The sequence below is a fragment of the Podarcis melisellensis genome, assembly GCF_964234715.1.
Source record: "Podarcis melisellensis genome assembly, chromosome: 4".
NCBI lineage: Eukaryota > Metazoa > Chordata > Lepidosauria > Squamata > Lacertidae > Podarcis > Podarcis melisellensis.
The window spans coordinates 60,159,839-60,175,199 of NC_138531.1; the positions used below are offsets into that span (position 1 = coordinate 60,159,839).

At 41.1% G+C, this 15,361-nt stretch overlaps 1 protein-coding gene and 1 long non-coding RNA gene across 5 annotated transcripts in view; one reads left to right on the top strand and one right to left on the bottom strand.

The window, feature by feature from the left end:
* The window catches only part of LOC309368109, a 140,980-nt gene that overhangs the window by 31,337 nt on the left and 94,282 nt on the right, over positions 1-15,361 (top strand). The window lies entirely within an intron of this gene.
* The window catches only part of ROBO1 (roundabout guidance receptor 1), a 559,072-nt gene continuing 545,607 nt past the window's right edge, over positions 1,897-15,361 (bottom strand). For all 4 annotated transcript variants that reach the window (XM_081907820.1, XM_081907819.1, XM_081907821.1 and 1 more), the window contains 3 exons: positions 6,623-6,931; positions 4,393-4,589; positions 1,897-3,554 (listed from right to left, as the gene is read on the bottom strand). In XM_081907820.1, the coding sequence (XP_081763946.1) occupies positions 3,540-3,554; positions 4,393-4,589; positions 6,623-6,931 (521 nt within the window). In that variant the 3' untranslated portion in view covers positions 1,897-3,539. The remainder of the gene's footprint in view (positions 3,555-4,392; positions 4,590-6,622; positions 6,932-15,361) is intronic.

Here is a 15,361-nt window from a genome sequence, read left to right on the forward strand (position 1 = left end):
TGCAGAGACATATTGCCTCTGGTACTGCAGATAATATTGCTATTAACCATGATAGCTTTAACCTCCATGAATTTGTCTAATCCCCCTTTAAAACCGTCCTAGTTGATACACCTTCTATAGTAGTGAATTTCAAAGTATGCACTGCGTGAAGAATTCCTTTTGTTTTCATGAATTTCCCAGCATTCAGCTTCACCTCTATCATTATGAGACTTCAACAAGCTGTGGTCTAGAAAATATGTTCACCCCAATTCATTGAAGCCCAGCCAACAGTTGCACAAGGAGGGGTTGTGGTGTGTATGGTTTTGAGGTGCCTCAGCCTTATTTGCTGTTTTTCCTGCACCAAAACTATTATGAACAGAAATCATTCCTGATTGTTTGTGATAGCTCAAATGTTTCTATATGAGCAGTTTGGGATTATTCGTTAAGTGATTTTATTTTCAAGTAACATAAAGCACATAGCTACGTTGCCTCCAACATCTACATAAATGAAATCCATGCCATTAAAAAATACTAATTCTCTAATGTTTTTACACAATTAGTATTTCCTCAGGAATATGTCCAGAGACCAATTAAACATTTCATGGCTTTGAAAAGAGGTTTGCTGCTTCCCCGTCAATGAACAATTGTTTATTTATGTTAGTAATGCAAGAGTAACCTTCTTTCATGCTTGGGCATCTGTGTATTTTATAAGATCAGATGAAGTAATTTTCAGCAAGGACTCTAGTGGTAGAATGCTTAAAAGATCATATTGCAATTTCAAGTGCAGTTTCAGCAGTACTTAAAATGTTTGCTATAATGTTGCTAAAATTTATACAACATTGAAATATTGACGCACATGTTTAAAATGTGCTTTCCTTCTTTTATCCAGTTATGAGTATTATTTTAAAATATTTTATAAATCATGGAATATAATCATACACACACAAACACACATTGATAAGCCAGCTTGGTTACCAAAGTCTCCAAAAGGATATATTTTGTATTTCATTGCGGCATTTAATATCCTCCCCTTAACATACTAAAGTGATGTATGTGCATACAGATGCACCGTGTCCTATATTTATATTCTGTTCACTAAAATAAGCAAATCCTAGAATAAAAATAAACAACACAAAACGCTAAGGAGCTTATATCTACTGCCTACCTAATCTCAGCAGAGAATAGACCAAAAAGTCAATAGGGAATATTCAAAGTGCGTTCAGCAATACCAGTGAAGATGGCCAGTTGGGCCAACAGTAAGTAAAAAAAAAAAAAAGCACAAAAGAAGGGAAAATGCTTAAGAAACATACAAAAGCATGTCTTCTCCAAGCATGACTAAATGTGATGACTAGAAATGGCTGAAGCCTGCTACTCTCAATTTATAGTGCACCTCGTCTTTCTGCACCTTTAAAGACAGTTCTGAGACAAAGCCATCCTTATTTAAGAATTATCGTAAAGACTGGCCATTTCTTGAAGCTTCTGGCAGGCTTGATTCTCAGTTTCTCTATTTAAGTGTCACAGGACAGAGTGGGAAGGAATCTTGGATCTAGTTGTAATGAAATGGAATCTGCTTTAGCTCCACCCCACTTTTATTTTTGAAGGCACCTTTTTATTCCGCACCACCACATATAACAAAATGTTGCTACTCACGAAATACAATGCAGAACTTGGTTTCACGGTTGCAGTGAGGGCAGAAGCTGTCTGTCAGCTCTGACACTGGGTGACTTAGACCAAAGTGTTCTCACAAAGGGGGAAAATGTCTTGAAGTACAGAGCACAAGGAAGGGTCTTTAAAATAGGACTGGCATTTGTTTGATGTAGAATAAAATATGATTTGTCAGTGTTATTTTTATTATTACAATGAGAAAACTCCTAAATATACATTCTGTAGGTTAAACAAGAAACATGACAAAAAGGATGATGTATTTGAGAACGTTTTTAATAAATAATGTGACAAAAATTACTTTTATGATTATTGAATCCTCGGTATGCAAAATTATGGCTAAAATATGAGGTTTCTTACATGAACATAATGAAAAACATTAATCACATGGTTGTTCCCTCAGTACCGCACGCCCTTTCTATTATAACCATTTCTTAAAAATTAGCTAAATGAAAAAATTTAGCTCTCAGTAAATACCAAAACACTCCTTTCCCCCCACTGCGGCTAGGCCTGACAATTGTCCATAAACAAACACACAATTTTCCATTAGCACCGATGACAAAGAAATTATATAATTACAAAAGAGATCATAAAAATCTACAGACAAAGGACATAATTCTGTAATTTCAAAAGGAACTAATGGCTCTATTTCATTGGAAATCCAATGTCAAGATAGGCCACAGCAAACTTGAGAATTTAAAGTCCAGAAAACGGGAAGTGTTCAGTTTATGGCCCATTCTTAGGTATGATACCATTACCATCTGTCATCTTTCAACAAACATAGAGCATTAATAAAATATGAAAAAACAAACAAAGGTGTAACATCTTACAATAAGACAAAAACGGTTAATAGTTACAATGTTTTACAAATAAAGTTTAGTGATTGTGCTTTTAAAACCAAAAATAAAAAAATAAACAGTGCATTACAAAAAAAAAAAATCAACCCTCTCCCGCCCCCCGCCCCCAAACCATCCCAAGATCAAAACATAACTTCTTTAAGTGGCACTTCTTCTTTAAGGTGAATTGACACTATAAAGTAGAGGTCTGAGATTTGGGCCAGTCATGATGATGATGTCCTTTCCCAGCGATGCTTTAAAAATGTCCATTGCTTTTTGTATTTTTGTTTTCAGTAGCACTTGTTGAGGCCAAGAACCGCTTCAGTATTTGATAAGCTTAACTTGTGATAGAACTGCCAAGTTCACTTCAACATGCCTTCTTTCTATCCTAAAGAACATTTGCAGTGAAGAATGTACCTTCCAGATGAAGCATGATAGACTCCAGACAAATTAAAAGTTTTTGGGGCAGGGGTTGAAAAACCAGTATGTGTTTACAGTACAAACCACCCTAACTCAAGTTGTGTGATATCTTTTTGCTGCAAAGGAATCTGACTACTGGAAGAAAATTCAATGCTAGTTGCACCAAGTACGGCCTGTAGTAGCATTGGAAGGTTAGAAAATCTGCATAGATATCTCTTCTTCTTTTTTTTTTTGCAATTTTCTATTGTCCAATCAATGATAGTTTATTCATAAGTTTATGAACTGGTTTGGTGACATACTTGTCTTGTACTGCACTGGCCACAACGGTAGCAAACTAAGGCTCCCCCCTCTGTCTAACAATGGAAGAAGTAGCTAGTGTAGCACCATAAAGAGCAGTTTAATTCCTGTCATGGACAGAGGAAATGTGTGATATTTAAAGTGAATAAACAGGGTCATTAAGGTTAGGGTTTTAAAATAACATTAAAATAAAGATTAGGATTTTGATAGCATAAAAAGATGGGGAATTGTACACTCTGATTGCACTGAACATTATTTCTGGCATCAAATATCATCAGACTTGAGGCATCTTAAGTGATATCTTTCTGATTAGGTTTCAGAAACTTGTTACACTACATCTCTTCTTCAGCTTTCAGTTTCCTGTTTAAAAAACAACAACACATGATGTATTTTGTGGGTATTTTCTTGCCTTCTCACTCAGAATAATTTATGCTATTCTGGAGAATATACTTACTAAAATAATTTTGTTTCACAGTACAGTAGATTATGATTTAAGCAGTAGTTAAAAACTGCTTAGTTTTGACTGCTGTAAAAACACTTTTAATAAAGTTTCATATAATTAGGAAATACAAATTACAGTCATACCGCCGCTTACATTTCCCTCTGCTTATGTAAACTTTGGGATACGTAAGCAGCAAACCTAGAAGTATATTTCCAGGTTTTTGCCACGCGCAGATGCGCTCTACCGCCGTGTGTGTGTGCGTAGAAGCGGTCCCTCCGGTTGCGGAAACCTCAGGTTCCGACTGCAGCTCCAGAATGGATCCTGTCCTCAACCAGAGGTACCACTGTACATCTTTCCATCATAATATTGCTATAGTATAATGCTTTGAATTTCATATTTTGTTGCCTCATTTCTATAATAAGATATCATATAGTATTTTCATGCACAATTACTGAGATAAGCTGTGTTCAGCATTAATTTTGTATTGTGCCTTATATTAAATATAATTAATAACAAAAAATTGTAACGAAAGTTAAGAACTTAAAATTTCTGTGGCGCTCATAGATTAGTAGTTTAGAGATTAAATAGATATGAAACAGTGCTCCAATTGGGATTATACTTACCTGATGAGACCAAAAATCTAAAAGTCTCTGTAGAGTAACCAATTAAGGGATAAAAGAAAACTAGCTTTGAGGAATAAGCATTTGTATTTTCACAAAAGATTCCCCCCTAGTGACTATCAGAAACACATATTACCTGTAATTCTTCTTCATCCTCTCCTTGATCATATGTTCCAAATACCTGCATTTCTGTCACATTTCTTCGACCTAGATTTGCTTGTTCTGCCCTTTGTCTACTTCCTGATCCTCTGGATGACATAGAACTTGAGGAACTAGGATCTCTAGTGTTGTTTGATGTTGGAAATGTAGGTCTACAATATGGCAGAATATCCTCTAAGGAGAGAATTACACATGTGTTAATATTACCATAGACAAAAATGCCTTTTGAAACACACAATGTCTTTTAGTACTGCATTTGTACTTAAGTGATTGTTTTAGCATTGGAGCAATGGAAATAGCAAATATAAATTGCAGTTGATTACACTTGTCTGTCTCCCAACGCATTCTATGTGCCTGCACATCTCTCTGCTCTCTCCTCCAGATGTACACTGGAAGAGCTGCTATTATAAAAAGATTAATAGAAGGAAAGGAATAGGCTTCTTTTTAGGCAGAACTCGCTGCGACCTCTTCCATGACACAAAAGCTCCCAAATGGGCAAAATAACAAGCTAAGAGAAGATGCTGGCCTGAATGCTTTTCAACATGAGTGGCCACTATGTACAACACTGCTGGAAAACAAGTGTCCAAGAAGGAATGCATACATTGGGGTGAATGGGAAAGGGCGGAGCTACCTACATGCACATACAACTGTGTGATAATGGAGGATCTTGAAAACCAATGCCTAGCTGTTTTCATTTTGCAAGGATACACATGTCTCTGTGCTATGTTTTCAAGCGCACTTATATACAAATGTCTATGGAAACACAGCCAGAATGATGGTATATATGGTGGTGGAAGATTGAGATAAGGGAGGATAGTGGACTAAAAAAGGTGTTGAGCAAGAAGAGGTCAGAAGAAGTCATTTCCCCAATGCACCTTCTGTCCACACCTTTTTGGCAGCCATATATTCAGTGTGAAAGGGATTATGTGTGTATACAGTACAGCTATACATACATAGGGCAGGTTGGAGCCCTGATTTCCTGGGGCTGCTGAATGCAGGAGTTTTGCATCCAGTTGCTAAAGGAAGCAAGGCTAGTTGGCATGATCATGAGCCCCTTCTCACTGCATGTGGGATAATTGCAAGGGCTGTAGTGATCACTTTCAGGTATATTGTGACACCATGCTTCAAAGAAGCTGAAAATGAACTGTTCTGTGTGACAGTGAAGTTAAATGATTGTTGTTTAGTTGTGTCAGACTCTTCGTGACCCCATGGACCAGAGGACGCCAGGCACTGCCTCCCAGTTTGGTCAAACTCAATAGTTAAATGATAAGGCAGAATTTAACAAATTACACACAAGCCTAGGTCAATACTGTTTTTTAAGTGAAAAATTACTTAAACATTAACAGTGTTTCCAATTTCACCACCAGATTTTGCCACTGGCTTTTATGCCATTGATATATAAATTGAAAAACAACAATCGCAGCACCATTCTTGGTGTATCTTGCTAATGACTTCACTTTATTGTGACCCCTTGTCATTTACAGACCTCTTGCTTTTGTGCCCACTTAACCAATTTACTACCCAATTTCTATTTCGTAGTTTTGTGCCATGGTTAGATAGTATCAGGACTGGTTTGCTTATTTGATGACAGCTTTTACAAAGGCTGTTTTACACATTCTTCAATCATTCTTCAATCAGGCCTTACTGGCTGTCATAAAAATATATTATGTTGGTCTGGAATGAGTCCTTTATGGCGTTTGTAATGCGTTCTGGCTTGATGTTTGTGGTTAAGCATCCAGAAACCAAACTACCTTTCTTTTGTTATCACGCTCTTCACATTTTTAGAAAGGATTGAGTTAGCTTTGCCGTACCTTTTCCTTTTAGGAATCTGAAGACAAACAGCTAATCTCTTCAGTTTTTGACAGAAAGTAAGTGGTTAAGATGCAAGGAAAAATACTTTTCAGGTATTACCGTAACCCATGAGATGCCAGGATACAGTGCTGTTTGGATGAATAGGAGACATCAGATTTCTAAAGCTTTTTATTTGTTTATGGTTTCCTCCTTCACATTTCCTAGCTGCAAAGTTTGGTGCTCTACCTTTTTGTTTGTTTTGTTTTATATTATTAAATTTTAGGAGGTGCCTATATTACAAAGAGAGAGTTCTTCTAAGCTTTCATTTCAGTGGGGAATCTAGTTGGGTGACTAAGCGGAGACAACTTCATTATTGCAGGAAAAGCTTTTAGCATTTGCCCAGTGTATCAAATCACCTTGGAGAATATGTGTTTTTGCTGGTGTGCCATCTCGCCTTGCTGCTTTGTTTCCTCGCGGTTTGCCTTCACTTTGCTGTTCCTGTGACTCTCGGCGCTCCCCTGAACTTGTCCGCATGTCAGAATGCTGACGGCCATCAGCTCCTTCTTTCCCCTTATAGCCCGGCCCTTTTCTTTCCACTGCCCTTTCTGTTCTTGGGTCTATAGAGGACAACTTTGGCAACATGACGGACCGTACCTCCAGTTGAGATTTGGACTGAGCAGTGGGAGATTTTATAGCAGGTGGCGGTACTGGTGGTGGTGGTAGGTCTACAAAAGGGTGAAAAGAGAAAATAGCTGAAATTATTTTTAAAAAAATCATTTAAATCAACTTCATGTTTCTTAGCTTCCAGAATGTGTAGAAATACTAAGAATAATTTTATCTCTCTGCGTTAGGAAATTACCAATAAAAGTTAAATGCCGTAAACATTTGGTAAGTTCAGATCCTTATGTAGCTAAAAAGCACTAGTCATACCTTGGGATAAATACGCTTTAGGATAAGTATTTTCAGGTTGTGCTCTGCGGCGACCCGGAAGTAACAGAGCATGTTACTTCTGGGTTTCGCCTCTCACACATGCGCAGATGGTCAAAATGTCGCCACGCGCGAAAGCAGCGAAACGTGACGCGCGCAGTTGCGTCTTATGTTCTGTTCAGGATGCGAACAGGGCTCCGGAACGGATCCCGTTCGCATCCCAAGGTACCGCTGTATTCATATACCGGAGCAGGCTTGGGGAAATGCAAGGCTTGCAGAAGTACAAAAAAATCTTTAGAAAATAGACCCCTAAGTTAGTGGGGGGCGGGAGGGGGGCTTCCAAATCAATCTAGTGACAACAGCAATCACAGAGTTCTGCTCATAGGGACAGCCTCTGCATGTGTTTCAGGATGGCTGCAGAGATGCCTAGAATGTGTGAATAGTACTGGGAAGGGAGCGAGTGTGGCTCTGCTCTCCAACCCCGCACAATTACAGTTACATGTTCCGGAATACATGGGTAAAACAAATAACAGAATATTCTTGTTAATGTAAAGTCATCAAAGAGATTTTATAATTCTTCTTCTGGGATTACTTAATGCTACTTTTTATTAACTATCATGTTAACAATTTTATTGCCATCTTTATATGAGTTTATAGTTTGTTAAAAGTTAGAAAAGGGGTGGGGGTGTGAAAGAAAAAGGGTATGGAACTCAACCATCATTGTAAGCTTCTGTCCATGCTTCAGACTATTTCGGGGTTTGAACTGGTTTATATAAAGTAAAATGAAAAAACATATTGAAATATTGATAAAAATGGATAGTTATTTCATTGTATGAAACATGGCAATATAAGCCAAGGGCTTTCCTGGGTGCAAATCTTACTTTAAAATGGTATTAATTGAAATAGGGAAAATGTCTCGATTGTAGGTCTGTATGTTGGATATACACTTGGCAAAAAAGATATATGGCATTCAGAAGCAGACAAATGTGACACTTAAGGGAGGGAATGAAAAGTGGAGCACTGAAGCTTCAAAGAACCTAACAATGTTCATTTTTATATAGCTTTCAAATATAAAGAACATTTTTTTTAGAAAACAGTCTTTTTTTTAATACAGCTATGTGTTCTTCATGCTATTTCTGTTCCTTCATTAACAATTAACAGCTTAAAAATAAAAATGCTGTTAAGTGATGCATAATAGCACACATCAGTATCATAAAAGTACAGAAAGGCTTCAAAGCCCACTTGAGGAAAGTAAGATACCAGGCTGCTTTGCATCAAGAGCACTGGTTGCCAATGACAGGTATACATCAAAAGGAGCAGGCTGTGGAAAATGGGTCCATGAGAGGTGTAAATAATAGTCATGTGCTTGTAAAGCATTCATCCCAAGTGCATCTATTGCACAATGAGGAAGAGTGAAATTTTAAAATCCCTGCTCCTGCAGTTTGCAATAAATGTGTCCCAAAAAGGAAATAACAATGTTTTATAAATCTCAGAGCAGCTGTGCCTTCCATTTAATGGGTCTGTCAGGTATTTCCTGTCAGCCAACATGCACAAAGGGAGAAGAGAGCCAGTGAACACTATTGTAGAGATTAAAATTAAAAGAACACAGATATAGTTTGGCTATGAATGTACCAAGAAATATAAAAAAGGCCAATGAAATAACAGGAAACCATTCTAATAAATCTGTGACAATTTCTCCACAGCAACAATGTCTATAGGACATTTATTAGTAGAAAGAACAGTTCTCCACTTTATTTTACATATGAATAAAAGTTTATTATACAGCTGATGAGAAAAAAATGAGCCTGGCTTTCTGTTATTGGAAGCATTGATATGATGCAAACAGATCTTGAGGATCAGCACTAAAACTTTCAAAAACTGTAAACCATTTAAACAATTGTTTTAAACAATTATATGGTGGCTACATTTGTGTGTGTGTGTGTGTGTGTGTGTGTGTGCACACACACACACACACCATATACAGTGGTGCCTCGCAAGACGAAATTAATTCGTTCCGCAAGTCTCTTCGTCTTGCGAGTTTTTCGTCTTGCGATGCACGGTTTTCCATAGGAATGCATTGAAAATCAATTAATGCGTTCCTATGGAAAAAGCCTTCCCCCGACCTCTTCTGGCGGGCGGCATTTTAAAATCGCCCGGGACAGCGGAGGACTTCTCCGCTGTCCGGGGCGATTTAAAAGCCCCTGGGAAGGCAGGCAGGGGGGACAAAGGCTTTCCCGCCCGGCCGCCCGGCTTCGGGACATCGTTCCGATGCCGGGCGGCTGGGGGAGGCGTTCCTGCCCCACCGCCCGGCATCGGGACGATGCCCCGAAGCCGGGCGGCTGGGGGAGGCGTTCCTGCCCCACCGCCCGGCATCGGGACGATGCCCCGAAGCCGGGCGGCTGGGGGAGGCGTTCCTGCCCCACCGCCCGGCATCGGGATGATGCCCCGAAGCCGGGCGGGGGGGGAGGCTTTCCCGCCCGGCCGCCCGGCTTCGGGACATCGTTCCGATGCCGGGCGGTGGGGCAGGAAAGCCTCCCCCAGCCGCCCGGCATCGGAACGATGCCCCGAAGCCGGGCGGCTGGGGGAGGCTTTCCCGCCCGGCCGCCCGGCTTCGGGACATCGTTCCGATGCCGGGCGGCTGGGGGAGGCTTTCCTGCCCCACCGCCCGGCATCGGGACGATGCCCCGAAGCCGGGCGGCGGGGGGAGGCGTTCCTGCCCCACCGCCCGGCATCGGGACGATGCCCCGAAGCCGGGCGGCTGGGGGAGGCGTTCCTGCCCCACCGCCCGGCATCGGGACGATGCCCCGAAGCCGGGCGGCTGGGGGAGGCGTTCCTGCCCCACCGCCCGGCATCGGGATGATGCCCCGAAGCCGGGCGGCTGGGGGAGGCTTTCCCGCCCGGCCGCCCGGCTTCGGGACATCGTCCCGATGCCGGGCGGTGGGGCAGGAAAGCCTCCCCCAGCCGCCCGGCATCGGAACGATGCCCCGAAGCCGGGCGGCTGGGGGAGGCTTTCCCGCCCGGCCGCCCGGCTTCGGGACATCGTTCCGATGCCGGGCGGCTGGGGGAGGCTTTCCTGCCCCACCGCCCGGCATCGGGACGATGCCCCGAAGCCGGGCGGCGGGGGGAGGCTTTCCCGCCCGGCCGCCCGGCTTTGGGACATCGTTCCGATGCCGGGCGGCTGGGGGAGGCGTTCCTGCCCCACCGCCCGGCATTGGGACGATGCCCCGAAGCCGGGCGGCGGGGGGAGGCTTCAAAAGCCGTCCGGGGGCTTTTAAATCGCCCCGGACAGTCCCGGGGCGATTTAAAAGCCCCCGGTTAGGCAGGCAGGGGGGGCAAAAGTCTTTGCCCCCCCTGCCTGCCTTCAAAAGCCGTCCGGGATAGCGGGAAGCGCTTCCCTGCTATCCCGGACGCTTTTAAAATGCTGGCGGTGGGGAGCAAAGCCTTTCCCCCCGCCGGCCTTCCTGGACCTCTTCTGAAGTCCGGAGGGGGGGAAAAGGCTTTGCTCCCCACCGCCAGCATTTAAAAAAAGGTCCCCGAGATTTCCCTATGGGCTTTCGTCTTGCGATGCAAGCCCATAGGGAAAATCGTCTAGCGAAGCGTCGCAAAAACCGAAAAACCCTTTCGTCTTGCGGGTTTTTCGTCTTGCGAGGCATTCGTCTAGCGGGGCACCACTGTAATTGTGCTTAATGTGGAAACTATTGTTTACTGATCCATAATATAGATGTAGAGAGCAAGAGCGAGACACCCACTCCTACAAACTGTTGGTGGTTTCTGTCCTTGTACTCTCTGCCCAACCTTGTTACAATGGTTTACTGTTGTACTACCCTTGCAAATACCCAGTAGCCTTTGAGAGAAAAACTTGCAATACTTTTTAAAAGTGTCTGTGCCATAGGAGTAGTTCCAGCCGTGGAAGACATAGTTTGCATTTAAAATATTGTATTTCCTGCTGAAAGAGGCTGGAACTGTAAGCTTGCTATATAGATCGGTAAATTTAAAGGTACCCCTGACTGTTAGGTCCAGTCACGGATGACTCTGGGGTTGCGCGCTCATCTCGCTCTATAGGCCGAAGGAGCCGGCGTTTATCCACAGACAGCTTCCAGGATATGTGCCCAGCATGACTAAGCCGCTTCTGGCGAACCAGAGCAATGCACGGAAACGCCGTTTACCTTCTCGCTGGAGTGGTACCTATTTATCTACCTGCACTTGACGTGCTTTTGAACTGCTAGGTGGGCAGGAGCTAGGACCAAACAACGGGAGCTCACCCCGTTGCGGGGATTCGAACCGCTGACCTTCCAGTCGGCAAGCCCTAGGCTCTCTGGTTTAGACCACAGTGCTACCCGCGTCCCTTGCTATATACATACACACACTTTATAACTGTAAGTTATAAACTTATTCTCCAAACTGTAGCTGAGCTAGGTATAATTATTTTTAAACTTCTAAATATTTGAATAGTTTGGTTGCCATAATGCCGCTAAAAACTGGTCCAGTTTGGAGTCCTAACTTTCCAGGAGGAGATAACACCCCATTCTTCTCAGTGATACCTGTGATTTTGTTGATTAAAATGAATAAGAATTAAGTGACTGGAAAGATGAAGATTGTGTGAAGAGTTCTTTACTTCCAGAGACATAGCTTTGTTAAGTATGTGGCATTCTACTTCACAAGAGCTTATGCCAGAATAAATGTGTTAGGCTTTAAGGTGCCATAAGACATTTTCATAGGTTAATAATTATGTAGAAGGACCTTCGATGTAGCTTTACTCAGCCTTACACAGCAATTGCCCTGTCCAAAATGCCTATTTATACAATTACGAAAAACACAAGCGCTCTTTCTTTTTGGAGTTATGGATAAAATAAGAAAGTCAAACATTCTATAAGCAAATCAAAAGTAGTTCCAGCTCTAGAGATTTGGGTTAAAGATAGGTCCTGAGTCTTAGCTGGTTAACGTGTTACTGTGGTATAAATATAGTCCTACAGATTTTGCTGGAACTTGAACTATCTTAAGATTTCACTGAACAGCTATCTTTATTTTTAGATGTTATTGTTTAATAGAGCTATCAAATTGTATCCAGTGATGTCCTCTAGCTTGATCTCATGGAAGGTTCCATCAGCAGAGTTCAGATGGAGACAAATTTTGCTGATTCCCCACACCCTCTGTTTCAAAGGATCCTACAAACCTTTGGAGCAGGCTAGGAGAAACACTGAGTGCTGAAGGGGGAATTGGTAAAAGGCACCTATCTCCCTGTACTGCTGATGGAGGCCCTACTGAATCAAAGTGCCTTCCATCAGTGGAGAGATGCCACTGGATGCAATTCATCATTTTGTTCATAAATCCCAAGGGATGCACCCATCTCTCAAATGCTTAGCTCTTACAAAATTCTGAATATATTTTAAATACATTAGTGTCTGATTGCACAAGAGTCTACTTAATAGGCTGGAGACAGAAAAACAAGAAGTGCCCAAGCTTGCAAATAGCTTCCTCGGCAGGCAAGACCTTGCTCATTCATTTTAATAGAGGAAGACCAAGCACACATTGTTCTGTACATGCATATTACCTACTTTTCCAATGAACAGAAACCATAGAATCACATAGGAAGTCAGTAAGGACACCCAGGTGTCCCCATAATTATGGCTCCTTTTTAAGGAACTAATGTTGACCAAGAAGAAAGACTACTGATAATAAAATGTGGTTGAAGATCACCCATGTAACAGTAATAAGGACAGGCATTTAAAAATTAGGCAATCTCCTACTCTTCAATTTAATGTATAACCAGGGGTATATTGTGACACACAGTGATTAAACAGAACGCTGATAAACGCTGATAAAAACGCTGATATTTAAAGAGAAAGTGGCCTAGTAGCAATTTTTTGGTTAAAAATACAATTTGATGTATGCCAGTAATGACCACCACAAAGTGATATGCTCTTTAGAGAAAGCTTTATCACAACCTGCAGAGAAGGTAGAGAAACTTTCATTACAACCAACCATTCCTTGCTGAGAGGAATCCTTCAAATCAAAAAAGGAAACTTTTCAGAGGTCAACACTATTTCACCTCTGCAGTATTTATTTAACAGCTCAAATCACAGAGAAAATCCAGAATCAATCTGCCTTGTCTGCTGCAAACTGGCACACTTACTTATTAAAAAAGAAAATGGAGGCCTCCATGGTGAGAAATAAAAAATAAATCACACAGTGACATCAAACCAATATATGGAACCCAGAGGTAACTAGAAAAGGTCAGCTGTGCTCAACTATTTCATTTATACATGTCTGCATATTGCTGCTGCATTGTTACCCGCTTAAAGAAAAACAATTAGCCAATGCTATTTTATAGCATGTCCTACAGGGAAAATCTTCCTTACGTGAATTTTCAACACTTTAAATGAGAGGCTATAGGAACCATGGGAGAAATAATTTTGGGGGAGGAAAAATCAACCCAGCCGGCAGTTTAAAATTGAAAGAGGAAAATGCAAATAGATATGTGAAATAATTCCAACTGTAAGAGTCAAAGAAAATTAAAATAGTTTCATATAAGATATATTTTCAGTCTAAAACTGGAATGTTGTATATTGTTATACATTATTTCCACTTCTAAAACAGTTTGAATTTTTTAGCTGGGTGTACTTTACATGTAAAGATATTGCAGATTTGTAACTTTCCATTATTTTATTGTCTTGTTTTATATTTTTATATTGTTGTAAACTGCTGTGATATATTTTTTAAGATACAGTAGTACATATAGATCTATATATAAATATATAGATCACAAATCCCTTGAATCAGTAAAAATGTGTCAGTCCAAAACCTAAGAAGGCTATTTCTTCCTGTACAGTAACCAACTGTATTATTTTTGGTGTCTGTTTGAAACATTTTTGTTAAGGCAAGCATATCCAAACACATAGATGTTGACATGTTTTATTTTCTTTTTAGTTTCCTTCTCTTTTCAATTGTTTCTAAAATGTTTTAATAACTCATTTTTAACTATTTTAGTCATTATTTTAATATTTCTTGTAAATCACATAGAGGTTCTGTTGCAGTCAAGCAGTATATAAATTTTGCTAAAAAATAAGTAATAAAGTTTTTGCTCAGCCCAAAAGTTGTGGGCCCAGGCACATTGAGCCCATGGCCAGCATAGAGGCCAAGACACAGATATAATAATCATAGGACACCCTCTTGGGATTTGAACAGGCCACAACCTTTTGATAACAGATGTCAGACGATTTTGGCATGGGCATTGGGAGTGAATCCTGACTCAACCAACCCGGCTACTGGTTGATTGTTGGGCAGGGTGGATTCTGGGTTATGGATCACCCTATGGTATACAGCAGGCTTCCTCAAACTCGGCCCTCCAGATGTTTGTGGCCTACAACTCCCATGATCCCTAGCTAGCAGGACCAGTGGTCAGGGATGATGGGAATTGTAGTCTCAAAACATCTGGAGGGCCGAGGTTGAGGAAGCCTGTTATAAAGCAAATCAGGGCAACCATCCAAGACCACAATTTTAGGTGGAGTGCTATGACCCCTCAGCCCTTGTCTGGGCAAAAGCACCTCTTCTTGGACCCTGATTCCTTGGAGTAGAGGGCATAAGGTTCCTGAGCTGCCCACCATCAGCCACCTGAGCCATCTCACCACCAAATGGTATATTAATTTTGCTAAAAACAATAAGTAAGTAAATAAATAAATAAAAATGCTGTAAGTTTCCGTCCTTAGAAAATTTTGAAGATTGCAGTTCCCATAAAAATCATTACATTTTACCTCAGTGTTTGACCTTGTGAGAGCTTGCACTTAGTGATAGAATAAAATCCAAACAAACATAGTTCAAAGACTTAAGCTAATGTTGGCTTTCCCAAATATTCCATGGGATCCGCCATTCTCAATTAACAGATTTGTGCCTGGTGGTAAGTTTCCACCAGTTTGCTTAAGAGAATGGAAGTATATAAGCTGGTTATCTTTAACTTCTAAATAAAAATTTGAAGGGTATTTTACCAAATGAGAATCCAACATGTAAGTTTTGTTGAGCTGAACCATATGAATTTCTTCAATATTTTCTTGCACCCTAGGAAGTGCCGTTCCTTTGTGTGTGTGTGTAGTATTTTGCAACAATTCAATGAAAATTTTGGAGGTATATTATGGAATACTAAACAGAATCAAGAAACTGTTGTGCAGCAGTAAAAGCTTTTTAAAATCCAGGTGTTTGTTCCATCACTGCTCAGCAACAAGGTGAAACAATGA